The sequence below is a fragment of the Dreissena polymorpha genome, chromosome 5 (genome assembly GCF_020536995.1).
Source record: "Dreissena polymorpha isolate Duluth1 chromosome 5, UMN_Dpol_1.0, whole genome shotgun sequence".
Taxonomy (NCBI): domain Eukaryota; kingdom Metazoa; phylum Mollusca; class Bivalvia; order Myida; family Dreissenidae; genus Dreissena; species Dreissena polymorpha.
Genome location: NC_068359.1, coordinates 80,095,741 through 80,114,775, shown reverse-complemented (window position 1 = coordinate 80,114,775; position 19,035 = coordinate 80,095,741). Strand labels below are relative to the sequence as shown.

Sequence of the window (19,035 nt, the reverse complement as noted above, 5' to 3'; positions counted from 1 at the left end):
TTCCAAAGCGGTATTACACAGGCATAAATATGACTCCATATTCATCACTATGGGTCTGTCATTGGTCGCAATTGAATATTGAAATATAATGTAACATAATATTAATGAAAAACAGTTAGAATGATACATGTATTCATTACTTTTATCTTTGAAGTATAATTTTGTTTGGATATAGTAATGAAGGTATGATACGTGAACATTACGTTTATTATAGGCAAATTAAAAGAAAATTTGTGTTATTTAAAGAAATTATTCAAACATTTTCCGAGATAAAACTATGCATTACAGAAGATATTCAAAGGTGATTATAATTAGTCAGTAAAACATATGTGTCCCGATATTTTTTTGCAAATTCGTTGTTTTTAAATGATTTGTCAGCGTGCTAAATATCATAGACAGGAATGTGTCTTAGACTTAAGTGAGAAAGATAACAAGTCGAAGAATGTAAGAACAATACACTTCTATTTAATTTCAATAGCGTATTGTTCTCACTAATTATCTTATGTCATCTTTGAAACATGAAATTATGGATGATTTATTGATGCTTTTGTGAAATGCGTATACAATTATTTGTTTTCTTAATTAAAATCGGTTAAATTTATAACATGTGATCGGGTGATCGTTTAGTCGAAACACTGGCCTATAATACGTTTACATATTTGTTATAACCGTCATTATAACAACTGGTGTTTGGAATAAAACTTACCATGCTATAAGTTATGCACTAAGAAACTGTTTGAATATGGATATTTTAAATGAAACCGTATTAATTTAGCAGCGAGAACGAATAATTGCAAGTCTTAGTTACCAGTTAAAAGTTGTCATCTAATTAAATGAAAATAACTTGGAAGCTTAAATGGGTAATAATCGATTTGCACATGGCGTTTAGAAATTCATATTTTCATTTTTTTATCTGCATATGTACATATGATTAGAATTGGTTAGGAACTCATTTCGTTTGTGATGAATTTAATTCTGTTGTAAGGGTGAGGGATGTCCAGCCCTCATACAAGTTCAAACCCCCTATGATTTTCATTGACCATTCCAAGGCGATGATCCCTTTTTTAATCAATCTTTGTTTACAGTTGGTGTATTGTCATAATAGTAGTGGATGAGATAAACCATACTGCTCCTGATAATGTTTCTGAGTTTGATTGTTTTCTATATATAGCAAAACATAAGACGTGCCTCTGTGTATCATTATTACAAAACAGTAGTAAGTATAAACATATTGCATAAATGATTGTAGAAAAGTATTTTTTACGATGTCAAAATCGTACCAAAGGCTTAATTACTCGTGCGTAAAAGACATGGACATTGTTTTAGAAATTACTGTCTATTTCGTTACGGAAGGGCCTTCAATTCGGAAAAGTACCTGTCTGTAATGCTCTTCAGTCAAACTTATTCTCTTCAGTCAAACTTACAATATGTTTATGTTTGTAAATTGTACTGTTATTCTAAGCAGAAAAGATCGACGTATAACAAGCGCTTTAACCGCAATCGCCTTGTTTCATGCGCGACCGATGCATCAATTTAAGTGATTGCACATAGGTCAATCATGTTTGCGGAGACTTGTGATTCGAAGAAAAGGTGCATGATCGTTGTACGTCCGACGCACATTGTTTAAATCTGATATCCATTGAAATGAAACTTACGAAAGAATCATATCGAGCAAATATTGAATTGTTTCATCGAATTCCACGAATGATTATGCCGTTGTAAAGGTAAATTATTATACGGATCTGAGCATGTAGATATTAACGCATTTGGGAAACACATATTTCGATTGTGTATTTGATTAACAATCTGATAACACGTTACAAATACACTTCGTGTTAAGAACAACGTGTGTGTTGTTGTACAAAGTTACGCGTGGTGTCATATGGTTATATACAAGTAAAGAAGAACTGATATCCAAACATCTTCCCATTTAGTAGTGGAAAAAAATGCTTTGCTAATTGATAACTAAATTTACATCGATATGTACAATAGTGGGGAAATTTCCGGTGTCATGTACATATTTATTCATATTAAAATGGACACACTTTGTCAAATAATAGTGCTCTTATCAACCTGTCGGTATCGGAGTGCACTATAACTAAACTGTCGTTTGAATTCATTATGAAAAATGTAATTCTGAAACAGTAACAGTCAACAATTTATGTGTTTATTTCATTCAAATCCCCTTATATTTTGTGTGTATATTTTGTATTTATAAACGTGCTCATGGTGAGCTCGTATGAGCAATTGTGTCCGTCTTTCGTCGTTCACGTACTTAATCAGGACAATAGAGACCACATGTTTTGTAAGATTTGTGTACAGCTTTATTAGAACAATTGCCCAAAGCTTTATCGAGGCCGAGTCTAAAACTGGGTGACGTGGGATCAACATCAAAGTTAGTGAATTATATTCACGAAAAAATAGTTAACTTTAGCAGTCACGTGCTTAGCAAAGTTTCCTAAAAATTACTCAGAATATTTTGTTGTACTGATGTCTCGGCTAATTTCAAAAATTCTGCTAGTCTGCTAAATAATTGCTTCCAGGGAGGGGTGGGGGCTTGCGGTGTTAATAATGTGGCTGTAGTAAAATCGTATAGGCACTATATACATACCTTGTTCGACTCGGTCATCACTTCACTTGCTCGGAACATTAAACTAGTATGTTATTTCGCAAGCTTGACCGGAATATGATAAGGATTCCAGTCCGTTGAAATTGATTTCTGCCAGAACGTTGAGGAGTTCTGTAACAAGAATAAAGCGCAAATATTGAAAATTTCCTGTTATAAATAGTTTATTTCCTTCTTGTCACAATCATGATGTCACTTCTACAATGAATCATTATTCATGTTATATGTAGGGTACATTAAGCAGGAAGATTTGTTACACGCTATTCAAGCGTTATAAATAAAGCATTTCGATAAAGATAGAAGTTTAAGTTACTTATTTTCCTTAAAACTTATCAATATTGGACAGATAGTAGAAGCCATGGAGTAAGCGTAAGTAAAAAATATCTCTCATAGTGATATGCATATTCTTATGTTAATCTACTTTATTATTTTTGTGTATTTAATGTAGAGTAGATAAGAAACTTAATGTAATATTGTTACTTTATAATAATTCAGTGTTCAATGCTTGTTAAACAAATATATATAAAACTTTGTTAGCTTCGTAAGCCAAAATAAGTGTAGTACACTCTTTTGGCTTACATTTTTGTATCTAAACTTTACAACTATCTTGTTGTTAAATGTGCGTTGTTTTTGTGTGAGATAAATCTCTTTGTTTTTTTCTTCAAATACTCCTTCAATAAGGGTGAAATGTGTGAGACAGATAATCTACGCTTTACACGGTGTTTTATCTAATAGCATTTACTCAGCTGCTTCCAGATAAGACCAGTTAATTCATCAGTATTCTGCATTTCAATTCGAGTATTTTTATAGCCGAATATAATTGCGAATTGTTTATGCTACTGAAAAACTTAACTGTTAGAGTTGCACTCGAATGTAGTTAATAGTGATGTATATCGTTAGTATTTCTTATTGTAAACATCAATGGTTCAAAACTTTAAAAATAATATGTTCAAAAATACAAAAACAACTTGGTAAGATCACGTACAATTTTACCGGTAATGTCTAAGTACGACTTTAAATTTCTTAAGACACATGTAACTATAGCTATTTTTAACAAGGATATTATTTCCTGCACTACGCCAAAACTTAATTGTGTTAAAATGTAATCTTTTTCTCTTTGTCAATTGTACGTTATTTCGTAGTTGATGCCCGTGGCCTTTTGATATGTAGAATTTCCTTAATATGTCAATTATTTTGTTAAGTTTAGGTATCATATTTGCTTGATACATACCTGTTTATACGTATCACAAACACAGTTTAATCTTACCCCCCCCCCCCATTTCATTGAATAACACGGCACGCACACACTAAATGAGTTAATCGAGCTTTGTTTTCAAGTTTAAGTTTATAAATTATCTTTCACGGCGACAAGTCAAATTAAAAATTGTTCTATATGTTGGCCTATGTATACTTACAAATATGATTAATTTAATTCATGATAATAGTATGAATGTTTTTTCGATTATATGGAAAATTGCGGAATAAAAACATCAAATATGTACATTCATAGAAGTCCACGAAATAAAGCGAACGATGCAATTCCATAAATCTATCAGGAGGGAATTTTTTGTTCTTTTCCACTACTTGTATAACATAACACAAACTATATTGATATTATGTTTTGTAAAAAGTATATGATTCGACGTGGTTAAAAAGCTCTGTACAAAATGAGAGTATAAGATCTAAGCACTTTTACAAAGAAAACCTCTTAAATTATTTAAAACCACTTCTTTGACTTAAATCATGTAATTATAGAGACTTTGTCATATAAAAATTACATTTATAGTAACAAAGATATAAGCTATAAAACAGGTATTATACCTGTAATTATTGGCCTAAAATGTATGTTAGTCCATTCCGGGTGCGAGTCCCAATTGGAAAAGAGAAGAGAGTGGCCCGAAAAGATCAAATGTAATATAGTATTATCGGTATAAAAAAAAAGATAAATAACAGGAAAAGCCAATTTCCCGTTAATTGTATGTTATCGGCCGTTTCTGATATATATATTGAAATATTTTAAATACATGTAATAAAATGAGGCTGATGTATAACTGACCGACTTTATGTACCGGTACTATATCACAATGCTTCAAAAATAGACACTCGCCTGTTTAATTAAATTGATTACCATATACACTTGCATAAAAATAATAAACCAAAAACACGGGTATGCTCTAAGGTAAAATCATAAATATATTATTAATATCATTATTAATGAAACATATTTATTGTTTAATAAATCCGGAATGTGGGGGTCGTAAGTTCTTATGAACTTCAACAACATTTTTTTTGAATTGTTTTATAATACATTGTAGCGTGATAATTGTCACTCATAAGCCTGCCGTCTACTAAATTTTTTTTAGAGAACTTCATTTAATACAGAATCAATATTGATTTCTTTGTCATAAATATTGAAAAGCATGTTGTTTGGCCATAACATGAATTGTGTCTCGACACGAGCTTGTTCCCGTTTGAGGAAAAGTGAACCACTATTCTGCTATAGGTGATCAAGAAACTGCCGGGTTAACCATTTTTGACTTTTGGATTATGTCATTCATCTAAGTATTAAACAATTACTTAAACATTTTACATCGACAAACTTGGGCTTTAAAGGTATATATGTAGTTTTAGACATTGTATACGAACTCATGCGATGAATGTCACAGCTAAACGTTCGTTGAAAAATATGCTGTATGCAGGAATGCGCTGTGTATATTACAAAGAGACGATGTTACAATATTCCATATCTTAAATAGATTTATTCCGAAATGTGCAAGAATTTGGAAATACCTAATAAATTGACAGTATAAGCAAATCTAACTCATTTAAACTACGATCAAAATCAAATACAATTCCAAACGTTATTATTTTATGATACTTCAATTGGTTAATAAAATAGACCAGAATCGTTTGTATCGGGGATTAAGATTTTATTGTTAACCAATGTTATTGAGATCTGGATTAAAACTAGTTAGCATACGTTGACTTTTCCTGTTTTAAATGTTTATTTGTCAATGCTGTTTCTAACATTTACAAATAAACAGAACGTCGTGTACGAGTATAACGTACAAACGCTGTCGTCACAATTTAAAACGCAATTTCTTTAGTGTGTTAATATACGAACACATCGTTTCGTACATAAATATTTTAAGACTTATGCAATGTGTGCGATTGTTATTAAGCTATCCGATAATTTATTACATAAAGATACATTCACCGACTATACGAGTATACCTGCGTAATGAATACGATCGTCATTACTTTCATTATTATCAACTTTTAACAAAGAAGTTGAATGATAATGTTAATAAATGATAAAATAAGACTTTATATAATTCACAATATTCTGTGAAAAGTGCGTTAGTTACTCTGTTGGTTTTTATTTTGCATTGTTTAATTTGATGAAAATAATTATCGCCAAGCACGATATCGATAAAACACTATTAATTTGCTTTAAAATGTGTTCGAGGGTTCTTACTAAATTAGTTCTTTATAAACTTATTTTATCAGAACATACCGTTGGCTTATAGCAAACCTACTTACTTTAAATGCCCCAGTGGCGATACACTGTATGAGACAGCTACCGGTCATTTTACCTCGGATTAACTGCACATGACACCGACAATTAAGTAGTAACAGTAGCAGTACTGCTCACGTAAAGCAAATCATTTACTTGCTGACAGCGACGTCAAATTTAGGTTGAAGCTAAATATAAACGAGTTGCCCTGGTTATGGTTTCCAGACCTAGATAAACTTTTTAAGCAAACGCTGTTATATGTTGTACATGTTAGTTTTCCAGAGCTCAAGGCAGCATGAAGCGATGATTTTTTTTAACATAAGATAATGGTTTAAGAAAGCATTTTCTGTTTGCTTTAATGAATAACTCCGCAAATTATATTTTTATGATTTTTTTTGGAACAAGAGGTTGCGAACTTTAAAATAATGCTATTGGGTTTCTAACCAAAGACTGGTACTTTGAGATTACTGGATAAAATGCACAAATTGTACAAAACATTTATAATTCTGATATTTATTCTGAAAAAAAGTTATCTTCTGTTCTAACTATAAATACCATTTTTGATCAGAAAATGCATAAATTACGATGTTTAAGTAGTATTTGTTATTTTAATTTCACTAAGAATATAGCCTATTGTCCAGTATATTCAGCCACTATTCAGAGTTCATTGACTTTTTATACTGACTGAAAACATTTTCAAGAAAAGTTAGACATTTAATTTAACATTTCATGTCTTTACTAACAAAATAAAGGCAAAGTTAATGACATATCAGCTACTTCTTAAGTAACATGACAATTTTAGCGTGGAACCCTAGCAACCCAGTGATTAGTTATATCTTCCAATCAATCAGTTATGTCATCATTTTTCTAGGAAAACATGTTATGTTTGTAATATTTTTTTAATACATCAATAAATACATAATGATTTAGAATAAGACAAACGTACTGATTTTAAGTAAATATTTTGAAAATTATTGGCATTTTATTTTACATGTGTAGCACATTTAGCTAAATCTTTACCAAAGGCTTTTTTTCAAAATTATATATAATAATAACATTTTGATCACGAAATATAAATTATGTTATTTATTTTTTTAAATACAAAGAAATATCTCAAGATTATCAGATATGTGTCATCATTTCAAGAAAGAAGTGGGTGGTCACAGTTTTTATGAAACTATCGAAATGAAGGATAAACTGAAATATGTGGCGGTCAATATTTTATGCGCTTAATTTAAGGCGTCTTTTATATAGAGTCCCTGACCAAAATCAAGGTAATAATTACTTTTAAATCATTGACGTATTGATATACAATAAGATAGTGTTAGAATATTTGCGGAAAACAAAAGAATTTCGACGAAAACTTGTCTGGTGAAATTTTCCGAATGGTTACGGAAAAAAAGTCGATATTCGGTTGCCGAAAAATAAGCATGTGGCGGTTTCCGAAAAACAAAATGACTGCATCCAAAGATTTTAATGTTACTGACTATAACTGTTTGATATATGTATGATTTTGCTTCTCATGTAAGAATGTGTAACTTTCAAGACAGACACACTTGAAATATTAAGGCTATTCTGTCCCTCGGCAATTTCCGTAACCACTCGGAAAATGTTTGCAGACACACAATTAAATCAAAATTCTTATCTTTTCTGCAAATATTCTACCACTTGCCTGTTGTATACCAATACATAAATGATTTTCAAGTAACAGCACATTGATTTCAGTCAGGAACACTGTTTATAACAGCGGAAACCAATATTCCAAACTTTTTGGTTAACAATTGTTATAATGTAAATAGCGTGCATGCAGCATGAAATTGAATGTTCTGTCAGATAAGTGTTTCGACTTGATTGGGTAATTTTGGACTGTTCAATTCAACAGAAAAGAGCTCTTAAACGTTCATTAGACCCATGTAAAGCGAAATAATAAAGAACCATTTTTTGTTCACTACCCAAAATGTGACGTCACGAGTTGCCTCCCTTGTTTGTTCATGCTACTAAAGGTAAGATTTTGAGATTACTCTTTGTCTAACGTCCGTCGTGCGTCGTCAACTAACACCTTGTCTTCAATTTCTTAAAGGCAACATTTGAAGCTAAATATTGCCGAGAATGTTCCTCTTTACAATATCTACTGCATGTTTGAATCCGAGTCAGGTGAGGAAAACACTAGATGTACGGGTCAAATCTTAGGATAGCCTTTATAGCACTCCATCAGTAACCCTTTTTTAAGCCAAGTTTAAATCGGATCAAGTGGGAATAAAACCTAGATCAAAAGGTCAACTGGTTTAATCTTAAAGAAACGCTAACACTCCAGAAACCGCCTTTTCAAATAAATCATGATAAAAATTGATCAAAATGCTCGCCGTGAAAATATCTACTCAAGTTATCTGGATCGGAGTTGGGTCAAACTAGGTCACAAGGATTAGACCTACACTAAAAACGCTACTAAATTCTCATATGTGAACTATTAACCATTGAACTTTATCTTAAAAATTTCTCCACCACATCTAGATTCTTTTAACATGATATAAAATAAAAATCAAGGTTACCAGGTAAAAATGTTGACAATTGCTGTACCTTTAAATCAGATGAGCAATTAACGGTCATCGTTGCACTCTTGTTTTAATATTGACCAGACGAATAATATCTGATGAAAATGTTTTTTTACATTTAACGGTCACATTGCTTGCTTACCAAGTTTCATAATTATATTTTATTAACATGTAGAAAAAATCCATTATTTAGTGTTAATATATTTTAAATTAACATTCAATCGCAGTTGAAATATGTAGATATGAAAAGTAACCGATAAACTCTCCACAACATTTGATAATTATATTATATGACGGAAAGACAGACGGATGGGTGGAGAGGGGAATGGATTGAAAAACAGACAAAATACAAACATTTAGCTTAATCTTATACCCAGTATCAACATCATATCTTACGAACTCTTTGCGAAATTAAACTATTAAGTTTTGTTAAATTTTAAAATATTAAACTTACCTTTGTGCTCTGGTAAAAATCCGAAAGGTGATTACCAGGTTTCATGATAATATATTTTTACTTACAATTTTAAGTAATATTATTTTTTCTGGTACAGCGCCCTTACAATTCGCAAAAATAAATAAAGTAAACCAAAGTTATAACAAGTATCTTAAACATTTTATGAGAAACCGAAGGAACGTTCCGACGGATAGGCAGACCGGGAGACTGACATACAGACGAACGGACAACCAGTTCAACACGGAGGACGGATTGTGAACCTTACAAACATCACCAAACCTTTTAGGGACAAACACGTATATACGCATAGGTTTTTTTATTAACTATATAGCATGATCGTTTCCTTACATTTTAAAATTTAATAAAACAGTAGCATAGCAATTTTGCTAATAGTGAATTTATTTACAAAACAAAGATGATATTCATAAACGCATGAGCAAATTTAACTTATTGTTTATACACTGCGTGGTATCACCAGGCAAATTTATTATTTGCATAATACCATTCGGTTTTGCATGATTTATACATTTGTAAACAACCAAATTGCTTTCACTTTGTCATAGTGATTCTTTTAGCTTTAGGGAAATGTATTGACATTTGTAATTACTTAGGGTTGCCAATAAGAATTACGTCCCTGTGTGCATTATATCGTAACACAAAATTTAGCTACAATAAAAATGTGTCGCAATGCTTTTTTAACCTCAAATAGTTCAGATTAGTATATAATAAAAACAGCACTAGAAAGTGTACGAATTCGTTCATAAGATACGCTAAACACAATATTCCTTTTGAGGGGCAATACATGACTCTTCCTGTTTGAATGTCATATTCCATTGCATTATTTGCCGTGTTATCAATCATGTATGTAATAATTCTATGTTTATAATAGGTGTTATGTTGATAAGAACTTAACTTATTAAGCCTTAATATTGTCATTAATAAAATAAATACATGATTTCGTCTGTATTTCTAAATTGTCAGACTATATTATGTTTTTTTAAATCTAAATGTTATTGAATGTATTTTAACGTATACGGGTTATCTTAGTTAATACCCGACCTAAATAGTACCAGAGTTTTGATATCACGACTGTAAAAATTGTCCGACCCGTTTTTGAACTTTTCAGGAGTTTTTTTTTTTAATTCATACAAACTTGCCATGATTTCCATAATCATGTCTCCATCTATTTCAGCTAAATGTAAGTGAATAAATCCCCATTGGATGAAGAAAAAGTGTAAGGTATAAGCAATGGCGCAAGCTGATATCAGGAAGGCAAACATCCTGGCATATCTACACCTACATGTTGTACGTAGAGTCCTTAGACGTCTTTTGGATCATGGCGTTACAAGAGAAAACCCTTCTATGAGGATTGATCATTTTTTATTTCACCACATGAGTAAAATAAACCAACACCCGATCGGTATTCAAAACCAAAATCACTTGTTTCCAGGCTTTGGTGTGAACGCAAATGTTGACGATTGGCCGGTTTATTTGTTTCCGTTTCTAATAGATATAACTGGTCAAGGATGGCTACATGAGGACTTTCGCGTTTTAGTTCGCCAGATAAGTCAAGCCAGAATGGAACTGTATTCAAATATTGTTATAGGCATAAGCGAAGAATATTTTGAACAACAGGTGAAGATTGTACACACTGCAGTTCAAAGAATATGCCAGTGCATATCAGACATGCAATTTACCGATGAGATAAATGGCGAAATAAGGAATGTCGAGGAAATGAGGGAACCTCCTGATAATGCAGATTACGTCGAAGCGTTTAACATAAATCACCATACTGAAAAATCATATCGACAGAGAGTTATGGAATTTACAGAAAGTAATTTATATACAAACACTTTGTCCATGCAAGTGCTTTATGATTTATTTGATAAAACTCTACGAATGTGTTAATTATATAAAAAGACTTAATAAAGCTTTTATTTACAGATCAGCAGCGCCTTCACGACTTCATAACGCAGAACGCTGGGAATTACGAAGCACAAGGTACAATTACAACGTTAGGTTAATATGTTTCGTTAAACTTAACGTCAAAAAAATATTTAATTAGTCAATACTAGTTCCTACAATTGATCAGTTACGTAAGCATTTCTGATAAATTCTTATGTATTGCGAACTTATCGCAATTCATGTTCTGTATTACAGGTTTAACAACACCTACGATGGACATTTAACTAAATTAAAAATACATTTGCCGTACATTTGGACATGCTTCCTTGTGTTTTACATTCAATACCTAATTGTTTCAGACGAAGAACTCGAGGATTTGAGTATTCGCGACCAAGATCATACTCGTGACTTAGAACAAGGTAAAGGAACTAGTAGTTGTATGACATGCGTAAATGTCAGTAATTATGAATATGTTCACTGTCATGAGCTTCATTATGTCTAGAATTTATGTCAAATTCTAGACAAACAAAACAATGGCATCCGTGCTTTAGAAAAGTATTCATTTTGTATTTTTATTTTGCTATCGTATGCTTTAAATAATAATGACTCATCATAATTTCCAGCACATCAACAGGGACACGATATTACAAGCCGAAGTTTACCACCACGATCTGCATCCGGCAAATATCCCATAAATATGCCAGGTTAATTTAATGCGATGATGAGAAATTTTCAAGAAAATAAATATAGTTTCTATTGGTGACAAATTATGTGACGATGTTTAATTTGTGCGTTGATGTTAGATAGAATGTAGATTGTATATTATCTATGAAAGTAATGACATATAAACCTGTAAAATAATTTCGAATGTTTAAAAATTTTGTACATCCTTTCAAATATACAGTAAAATATTAATAAAAGGATTATATTAATATTCACGACAAGAAATGAAATAAGTAAGATATACGAACATACAATGCCATGACTAATTTTTTTTACAATGGGTATCTATTGAAATTTTACTTGTCAGCTTAAAGGGATCTTTTCACGCTTTGGTAAATTGACAAAATTGAAAAAAGTTGTTTCAGATTCGCAAATTTTCGTTTTAGTTATGATATAAGTGAGGAAACAGTAATACTGAACATTTACCATGCTCTAATATAGCCATTATATGCATCTTTTGACGATTTTAAAACCTAAAAATTATAAAGCGTTGCAACGCGAAAAGATTGAATAATTTGGAGAGTTCTGTTTTTGTCGTTAAATTTTGTGCAACTACGAAAATTGCTTATATAAGGTATAAAATACGTCAAGTATGTGTACTCGGCGGAATAGCTCAGTAGGCTAAAGCGTTTTTACTTCAGGACTCTGGCAGGACTCCAGGAGTCGCCGGTTCGAAACCTGCTCCGGGCAATGTTCTTTTTCTTTTTTTAATTTTATTCTTGATTTTTTACTGGAGCTTTTACGATCCAATGTTTTCATTTATAAATATAAAGCATTTAATGAATAAGTTAAACAATGCCAAAATCTGTGAAAAGGCCCCTTTAATATTCCTACCCGTTTAGTCTTACTAATTTATTTTTTTAACACAGAATTAACAGTCGAAATAGACATATCAGGATGTAACACTGCGGAACTGCATCAGATAACGGATCGTATTGTCAACTCTTTCAACAACAGCGGTAAACACAGCATGGATCCAGCAAACACATGTATCAAGAACACACTGGATAATACATTTACGTCATTTGGAGGCAAGGCGTTATTTGATGATTGTATAGAGACATGTACACCAGTTACAATAAATAGTTATTATAATGTTAAAATAAGCTTGTTAAAGTTTTAAAGTAAACGTGTATAAGGTTTTTTGTTTCGGCGCTCAAGTTTTAATCAAAATGATATGTTAATATTTATAAACATATGTGTTTTGCAATTAATTTTTGGTACGGATATAGTTCATCATGCCGTTCAACCGGTGTAGACATGCCAATAGTGTGTCCTGACCTTTCAAATGCGGTGAACATTCATAATATTAGTTGTAATGGTGTATTGTATTTATTATCCTTTATAGTAAAGAAAACGGTAACTTACCGTAAAAAAACGACTAGCGCAGGGAAACTATATTGCTTGCCTATAATTAGACTGGAGACGGAGTATATTGTTTAAACACAATAATGTGCTGAATATTTTATGTAACTGAATTATGAATTTTGACGGAGTTGTTTATATTTTAATAAAATTGTGTACTTCGCGTACATTGTTTAATGAACATTTCTCTCATATACAATAATTGGTATACAATCGTTGGTGTGCCTACTAAGTATATTTTGATATGATTTCAGAATATTATGTACGACAAGGTTGCATACAAGTTGTGGTGCGTCCTCGTTCCATCAAAGATATGTTTCAATTGCTGACGGACTGTGTCAATGGAACTCTTACACAGCACTTACAGCCGATTACAGAATTCATACGAATGCTTTATAATTGTCAAAATTACGAACAAGAGGCTGTGATGTACAAAGATAATTACGACCATATGATGGACAACATAGGTATGTTTCGTCTCAGTGTAGAAGACTGCGTGCTCTACAACTTTCTACTCTTCTACTTTTCTACACAATTGCTCAATAACGCGGTGACCGTTCAAACTAGTTGATATACGGCAGTTGATCACGTCACTGTCATATCCAGTCAATGCGTATTCATACTCGCCGGCTTACCACATTATAGAATTTGTTGCTATTCGTTAATCACGGGTTTAAAATACCAGCCGATAGTCCGCGCATCACTTAAAGCATTTTTATAATAAGCAGACATTAAATGTGTGACGAATACAACAAAAAACAGTGGGGATATAAGTTCTACTGGCTTGCATAGCAACATAGGATTGTAATTGTTTTGTGGAATTTGGGTCGCATTAATTTTTAGCAATAGTTTTATGTTTATAACATTAACTTATGACCAGTCATTGCGATTCCGAAAACAATGTCTTTTTTTCTGGATAGCACTGTTAGCCATTATACAAATAGGCCCATAGATATGTTCATTACACATTAAGCGAAATGTCTCCTTTCTGGATTAGTAGTATTTATTTTTAGCAGAAACACGTCAGCCACTGCAGACGCTTTAGGTGAATTTAAAGGTTCAAGGTCTTTCAATTTTAACACCACACAAAATACATAAAATTGTCAAGTAAGGAAATAATAATAACATATTTAAACATTTTAGGGAAAATGGCTTGCCGTCATGAAAGGGACCTTTTCACACATTTGGGCAGATATTGAAGTTTTTCATGAAATGTTTTATATTAATAAATGTATACATTGGATCTAAAAAGCTCCAGTAAAAAGCAACATTAAAATTAAAGAAAAAAAGTAACCGTCAACTGGGCTCGAACCACTGAACCCTTGAGTAAAAGTCAATCGCTTAGACCACTCGGCCATCTGTTCTCATACCATGTGTGATGCATTTTATACTCTATATAAGCAATCCTCGTAGTGTCACAAAATATCCCGTCAACAACAGAACTATCCAAATGATTGAATCGTTTCGCGTTGCAACGCCTTATAATTTGGTTTTTAAATCGTCAAAAGATGCATATTATGGATATTTTAGAGCATGGTAAATGTTCAGTATTACTGTTTGCCCACAAATAGCATAACTACAACAAAAATTTGCGAATCTGAAACTTTGTTTTTAAATTTCGTTAATTTACCAAAACGTGAAAAGGCCACTTTAATCGTTTGCCTTCGGTCTAAATATGTTTCACGTAATTATATTGTGGTTAACGAACTTGAACTTTACATACACCAAATTAACATGTGTTTGTGATGATTTGTTTCACAAAATCATGATAAAGTAACAATAAGAGTTTGATTTTCACAGTTTAATTATATCTTATATTGGTAAGTATAAAACATTTTAAACTTCACTTTATTAGGAAACTATTCTAAGTACAAAAAACAAGCCGTTATTGGAATATCAAGTATTTAGTTCATGAAACATGCTTGACTTGTAGCAATGTTAATCTAAGAACTTAGTCTCTTTTCTTAGGTTCATATGTTGCATTTAACAAAACGGTGAAATAGCAGAATACATCGAAGTCATGTTGTGTGTCGAAATGTAGATAGTTTATATCCCGTCCGGTCCAAACAAGCATATTTTCTAAGCCACGCCGGACAAACCGTCATCTTTTCGCCACCAAATATTTATCCTCTGTTCAGTTTGAATTACGCAATAGAAATATTGAATTGACTGACAACAATGATAACCATGAATTTATAATTACTGATTTTTTGCAATGTTCATCGTTTTCAATAACTGCTTAAAAGTTGTATAAAGATGGACATGTAACGATCATATATGGGTGTATGTTATTGTTATTGGCAGCTGTTCAACTGAGAAAGAAAATGGTTGTAAGCGAAAATAGCTGTAAACACAACCACTATGTTAGAGCTGAAGAGACTGGAGATAGATCCGTCCTTCTACACGTGGAATGTCATTCTGCGGAAGATCGTGCGGCTTTCAAATATGCCTTGCAGGCTGGACAAATGCAGCCAACACTTGATGCAATCAGACGAGAATTTCAGCACCTTTGTCCCGATATTTCGTTGAAAGCAAGATTGAAAACACTAGAATTATATGGCAAAGGTAATAATTGCAGTACGTTTTGTTTTTCCATGATAAAGTCTGCCTTAAAATATTTAAATAGTTCAAAAAATTATAAACGTTTCGTTGCAGGACCTTCGCAGAACGACAGTACAGCATTGGAAAAGTAAGCTTTTGGATAGCTCTTTCACATACACATATACAATTAACTGTCTAAATCTTGTCGGTTTCATGAATATTTAACATTATCCCTGCAAAATTGACTTATAGTAATAACTTTATTTCAGAGTGTTACGATAATTGTTAACCAAACTTGTGTCATTTATGCATTTAGTGTTCCGATCTGCTTAAAATGTAACTTAAAAATACGAAACTACGTTTGCACAATTAATAGGTGATATTGAGTTGAATAGTGTAATTTGTTTGTTCTTTTATGATGAAGACCTTTAGTTAACTTTTGTCATTCACACGAAAATACCAAATGAATATAAATTTAGTGAGTGTGTCAATACTTGAAGCTTGCGAACTAAGCCTCTGTCAGGAATGCCTATCGGCAATATCTTTGACAGACATCAATATTATTACTTGTCCTACTCTGGTCGGACCTCTTTGTCCCAACATACATACGCTTTTAGTGTATAATGCTAGCATGGTGCAAGGAATGTGGATAAAATAATGAAAAGACCAATTATTACCGATATTCATTTTTCAAAGGATTCCTCTTGTGCCATTGCTTTATATATATACATTTTCGTAGAAGACTTATCTGTTAAAACGGCATATTTTTGGGTCTTTAATCTTATACAAAATGTTTTGTTTACAAAAACAACGTTTTGTTTGGTCCCGAAGGATGTAAACATTCTAAGCGTATGTGTATATGTTAGAATTATGAGATCTACGAACTTACGGTATTCACAAACTATACATTGTAGTGGTATATGAACTATACTTAAAACACCGAAAAAAACAGTGATTGGCTTATTAGCATTTTGGAAAATTATATGGAAACGGAATCGGAATTTATTATACATGCTATGCAATTAAACATGTTTTGCTTTTAGAATGATCAGTCGCTAAAGCGCTCTATAACTTCATTTAGTAAACAGGTAGAGAACTCAAACAGAACCGTGACAGTATATCTAGGGAACATGTTTCTTTAAAACCAAAATATACATTTGTGTGATCTCAACCTGAATGTTGCTTTTGATAGGATAAAGAAGGATGAAAACCACAAAAGTACGACTTTGCGCACAACTGATGTTGCAGAAATGAGACCATTACATAAAGTAGGAAATGACCACTTCCATGACGTGCCAGCAGATCCTAACCCAACAAGACATAAAAAAATTAAAAGGTAGCGACGTTAACACACCCAAGAAACAATCTTGGTACATGTATTTTGCGATCAAAACAACTTTTGTTTAAATATAACTATTGACTTTTCATATCACTTACTGACGACATTCACATATTTTGCTATGCAATGTCGCCTTCAATCAAATGTATTCAGCTTATTTATCGTTTATATTTAATAGACAGGCCGCGTCGAGCATGTTCTGCAAACAAACTGAGAGGATTGAACCCACTATCCGATGTAAAAGTTACCCAGTGTCGTAGACAAGTCATTGCATGACATTCGTACCAACTGCAACACCCAATCCACACTGTCGCTACTAATTAAATGAATGTATTATTACTAAGACTTGGAACGGCGATCCAGAGGAACGCACAAGGTTGGTGGCGTTGTTTTCTTTCGGAATAACGAACGGATGCGATAAAAATGTTCTTCTTCATTGGGATTAACTGCCGTTAACTGGTCTTTTTGCTTCCGGGGCATTCACCGTATAGTATGTACATAACACAACACCTCATTCTACAATACAACAAATCACATGCGCGCCGACAGCAAGGATTGAACGGATGTTTTAATCAAAGATCGATTTATGTGCGGTAATTTAAAATATCATCATTATTAGTTTTACGACTTATACGACACACGGATATAAAAAATCAATAAGAAGTAATTGTGCCGATATTTACACGTTTATTCCTGATTGTTAATTTGCGTCGTTGAACTAATCTGCACAGAATAATGGAGATTTCAGGACAGTTGTTTTTATTTTATTTGTATATGCCTTTTCATGAGTTTTAGATATGATGTCAACAAACGTTACGATGAATTTAAAAAAGGAAATATATCTTATAAATTTCACAAACATTGATTCCTTTTTTTGAAATGCTTAAGTTTGCATAACTCAATGTGTATTTAATTTGTGTACTTGGTTAATATTTCATCTATCAATTGAATATGACATACTTATTATTTTACGTATAATATCTTCCATGAGAGAGCTTTAAGCGTATCCTAACAATATTTTTTTTACTTTTCTATATCTACTTTTATGACACTTCATCAATAAACATGTTCGTGAATTAAGTGTACCGAACCGTAATGTCAAACAGCTTTTTTCCGATCTCGTTCAATAGTATAAGTGAATTATCCATAAACAGTGCCCTTCTGCTTTGTAGTACAAAGCATATAACCTCTTTGGTTTAATGCGTACATAAATGCATATAGAACGTGTTAATCAATAATAATGCACCTTGTTCTACGGTTTTTTGTTGAGAAGAATCACGATGAAATAGAACTTGTACTAAATGATGCTAGGTTATGAAATCTTGCAAGAGATGTAATTTAGCTGATACCTGTATTTAAATAATTTCATCGTACCTCAAAGATTTGTTATTCTGATGTTCTGGTGAATGTTAAAACAAGTGTATATAATTGTAATGTCAACATTTATCATCTCAATATAAAACCAATAAATGTACATGTATATAAATGAGGAATGTAAAATAGAATGTATGGAATATTTTATACAGATACTATTATTCAAATGTTGTTTATTTCGATAACATTCTAAACTCCGAAACCGACTAGTTTACATGTACTGTTTGTTGCAGAACCAAAAATTATATCTATGCGTCCTTCGAAAAGATCTGTACAATCTTTTCCAATAAAGTACATTTCTACTTCCCATGATTAAGATTCCGAATGTACAGACGAAAATTATTGCAATTGTATTAAACAACTGATTTTCTGGTACAACTTTTTCTGAAATTACTATTTTTTTATGCATCAACGTTTAACCTGTTTTGAAAATGTTTTACTTAGACTGTATATAACGACTTTTTACCACTGAGTCATTTAATTCTATTTACATAGCGTTTGTTGTTTTTTTCTTTTAATGTATATTAATTTGAATTGCGATGATATGTGTTTTTATGTTTATTTTCATATTTCGTTATATGTAAAACATTTTGTTATTACTGGCATGCTACATTTGTAAAACATTTTGTTATCACCTGC

At 32.0% G+C, this 19,035-nt stretch overlaps 1 protein-coding gene across 2 annotated transcripts; it reads left to right on the top strand.

Annotated features, from left to right (window-relative positions):
- The first annotated feature begins 2,874 nt into the window (after positions 1 to 2,874).
- On the top strand, positions 2,875 to 17,610 carry LOC127831968 (uncharacterized). Of its 2 annotated transcripts, none has more exons than XM_052357064.1 (11): positions 2,875 to 2,995; positions 10,342 to 10,983; positions 11,094 to 11,150; positions 11,414 to 11,473; positions 11,678 to 11,758; positions 12,647 to 12,808; positions 13,397 to 13,609; positions 15,447 to 15,707; positions 15,798 to 15,831; positions 16,876 to 17,019; positions 17,201 to 17,610. In XM_052357064.1, exons 2-11 carry the CDS (start codon positions 10,398 to 10,400, stop codon positions 17,280 to 17,282), a joined length of 1,680 nt encoding a protein of 559 aa, XP_052213024.1. In that variant the 5' UTR covers positions 2,875 to 2,995; positions 10,342 to 10,397; the 3' UTR covers positions 17,283 to 17,610. The 2 variants fall into 2 exon arrangements, with proteins under 2 accessions (XP_052213024.1, XP_052213025.1); XM_052357065.1 differs by lacking the exon at positions 2,875 to 2,995 and adding an exon at positions 8,251 to 8,297.
- The last annotated feature ends 1,425 nt before the right edge of the window (positions 17,611 to 19,035 follow it).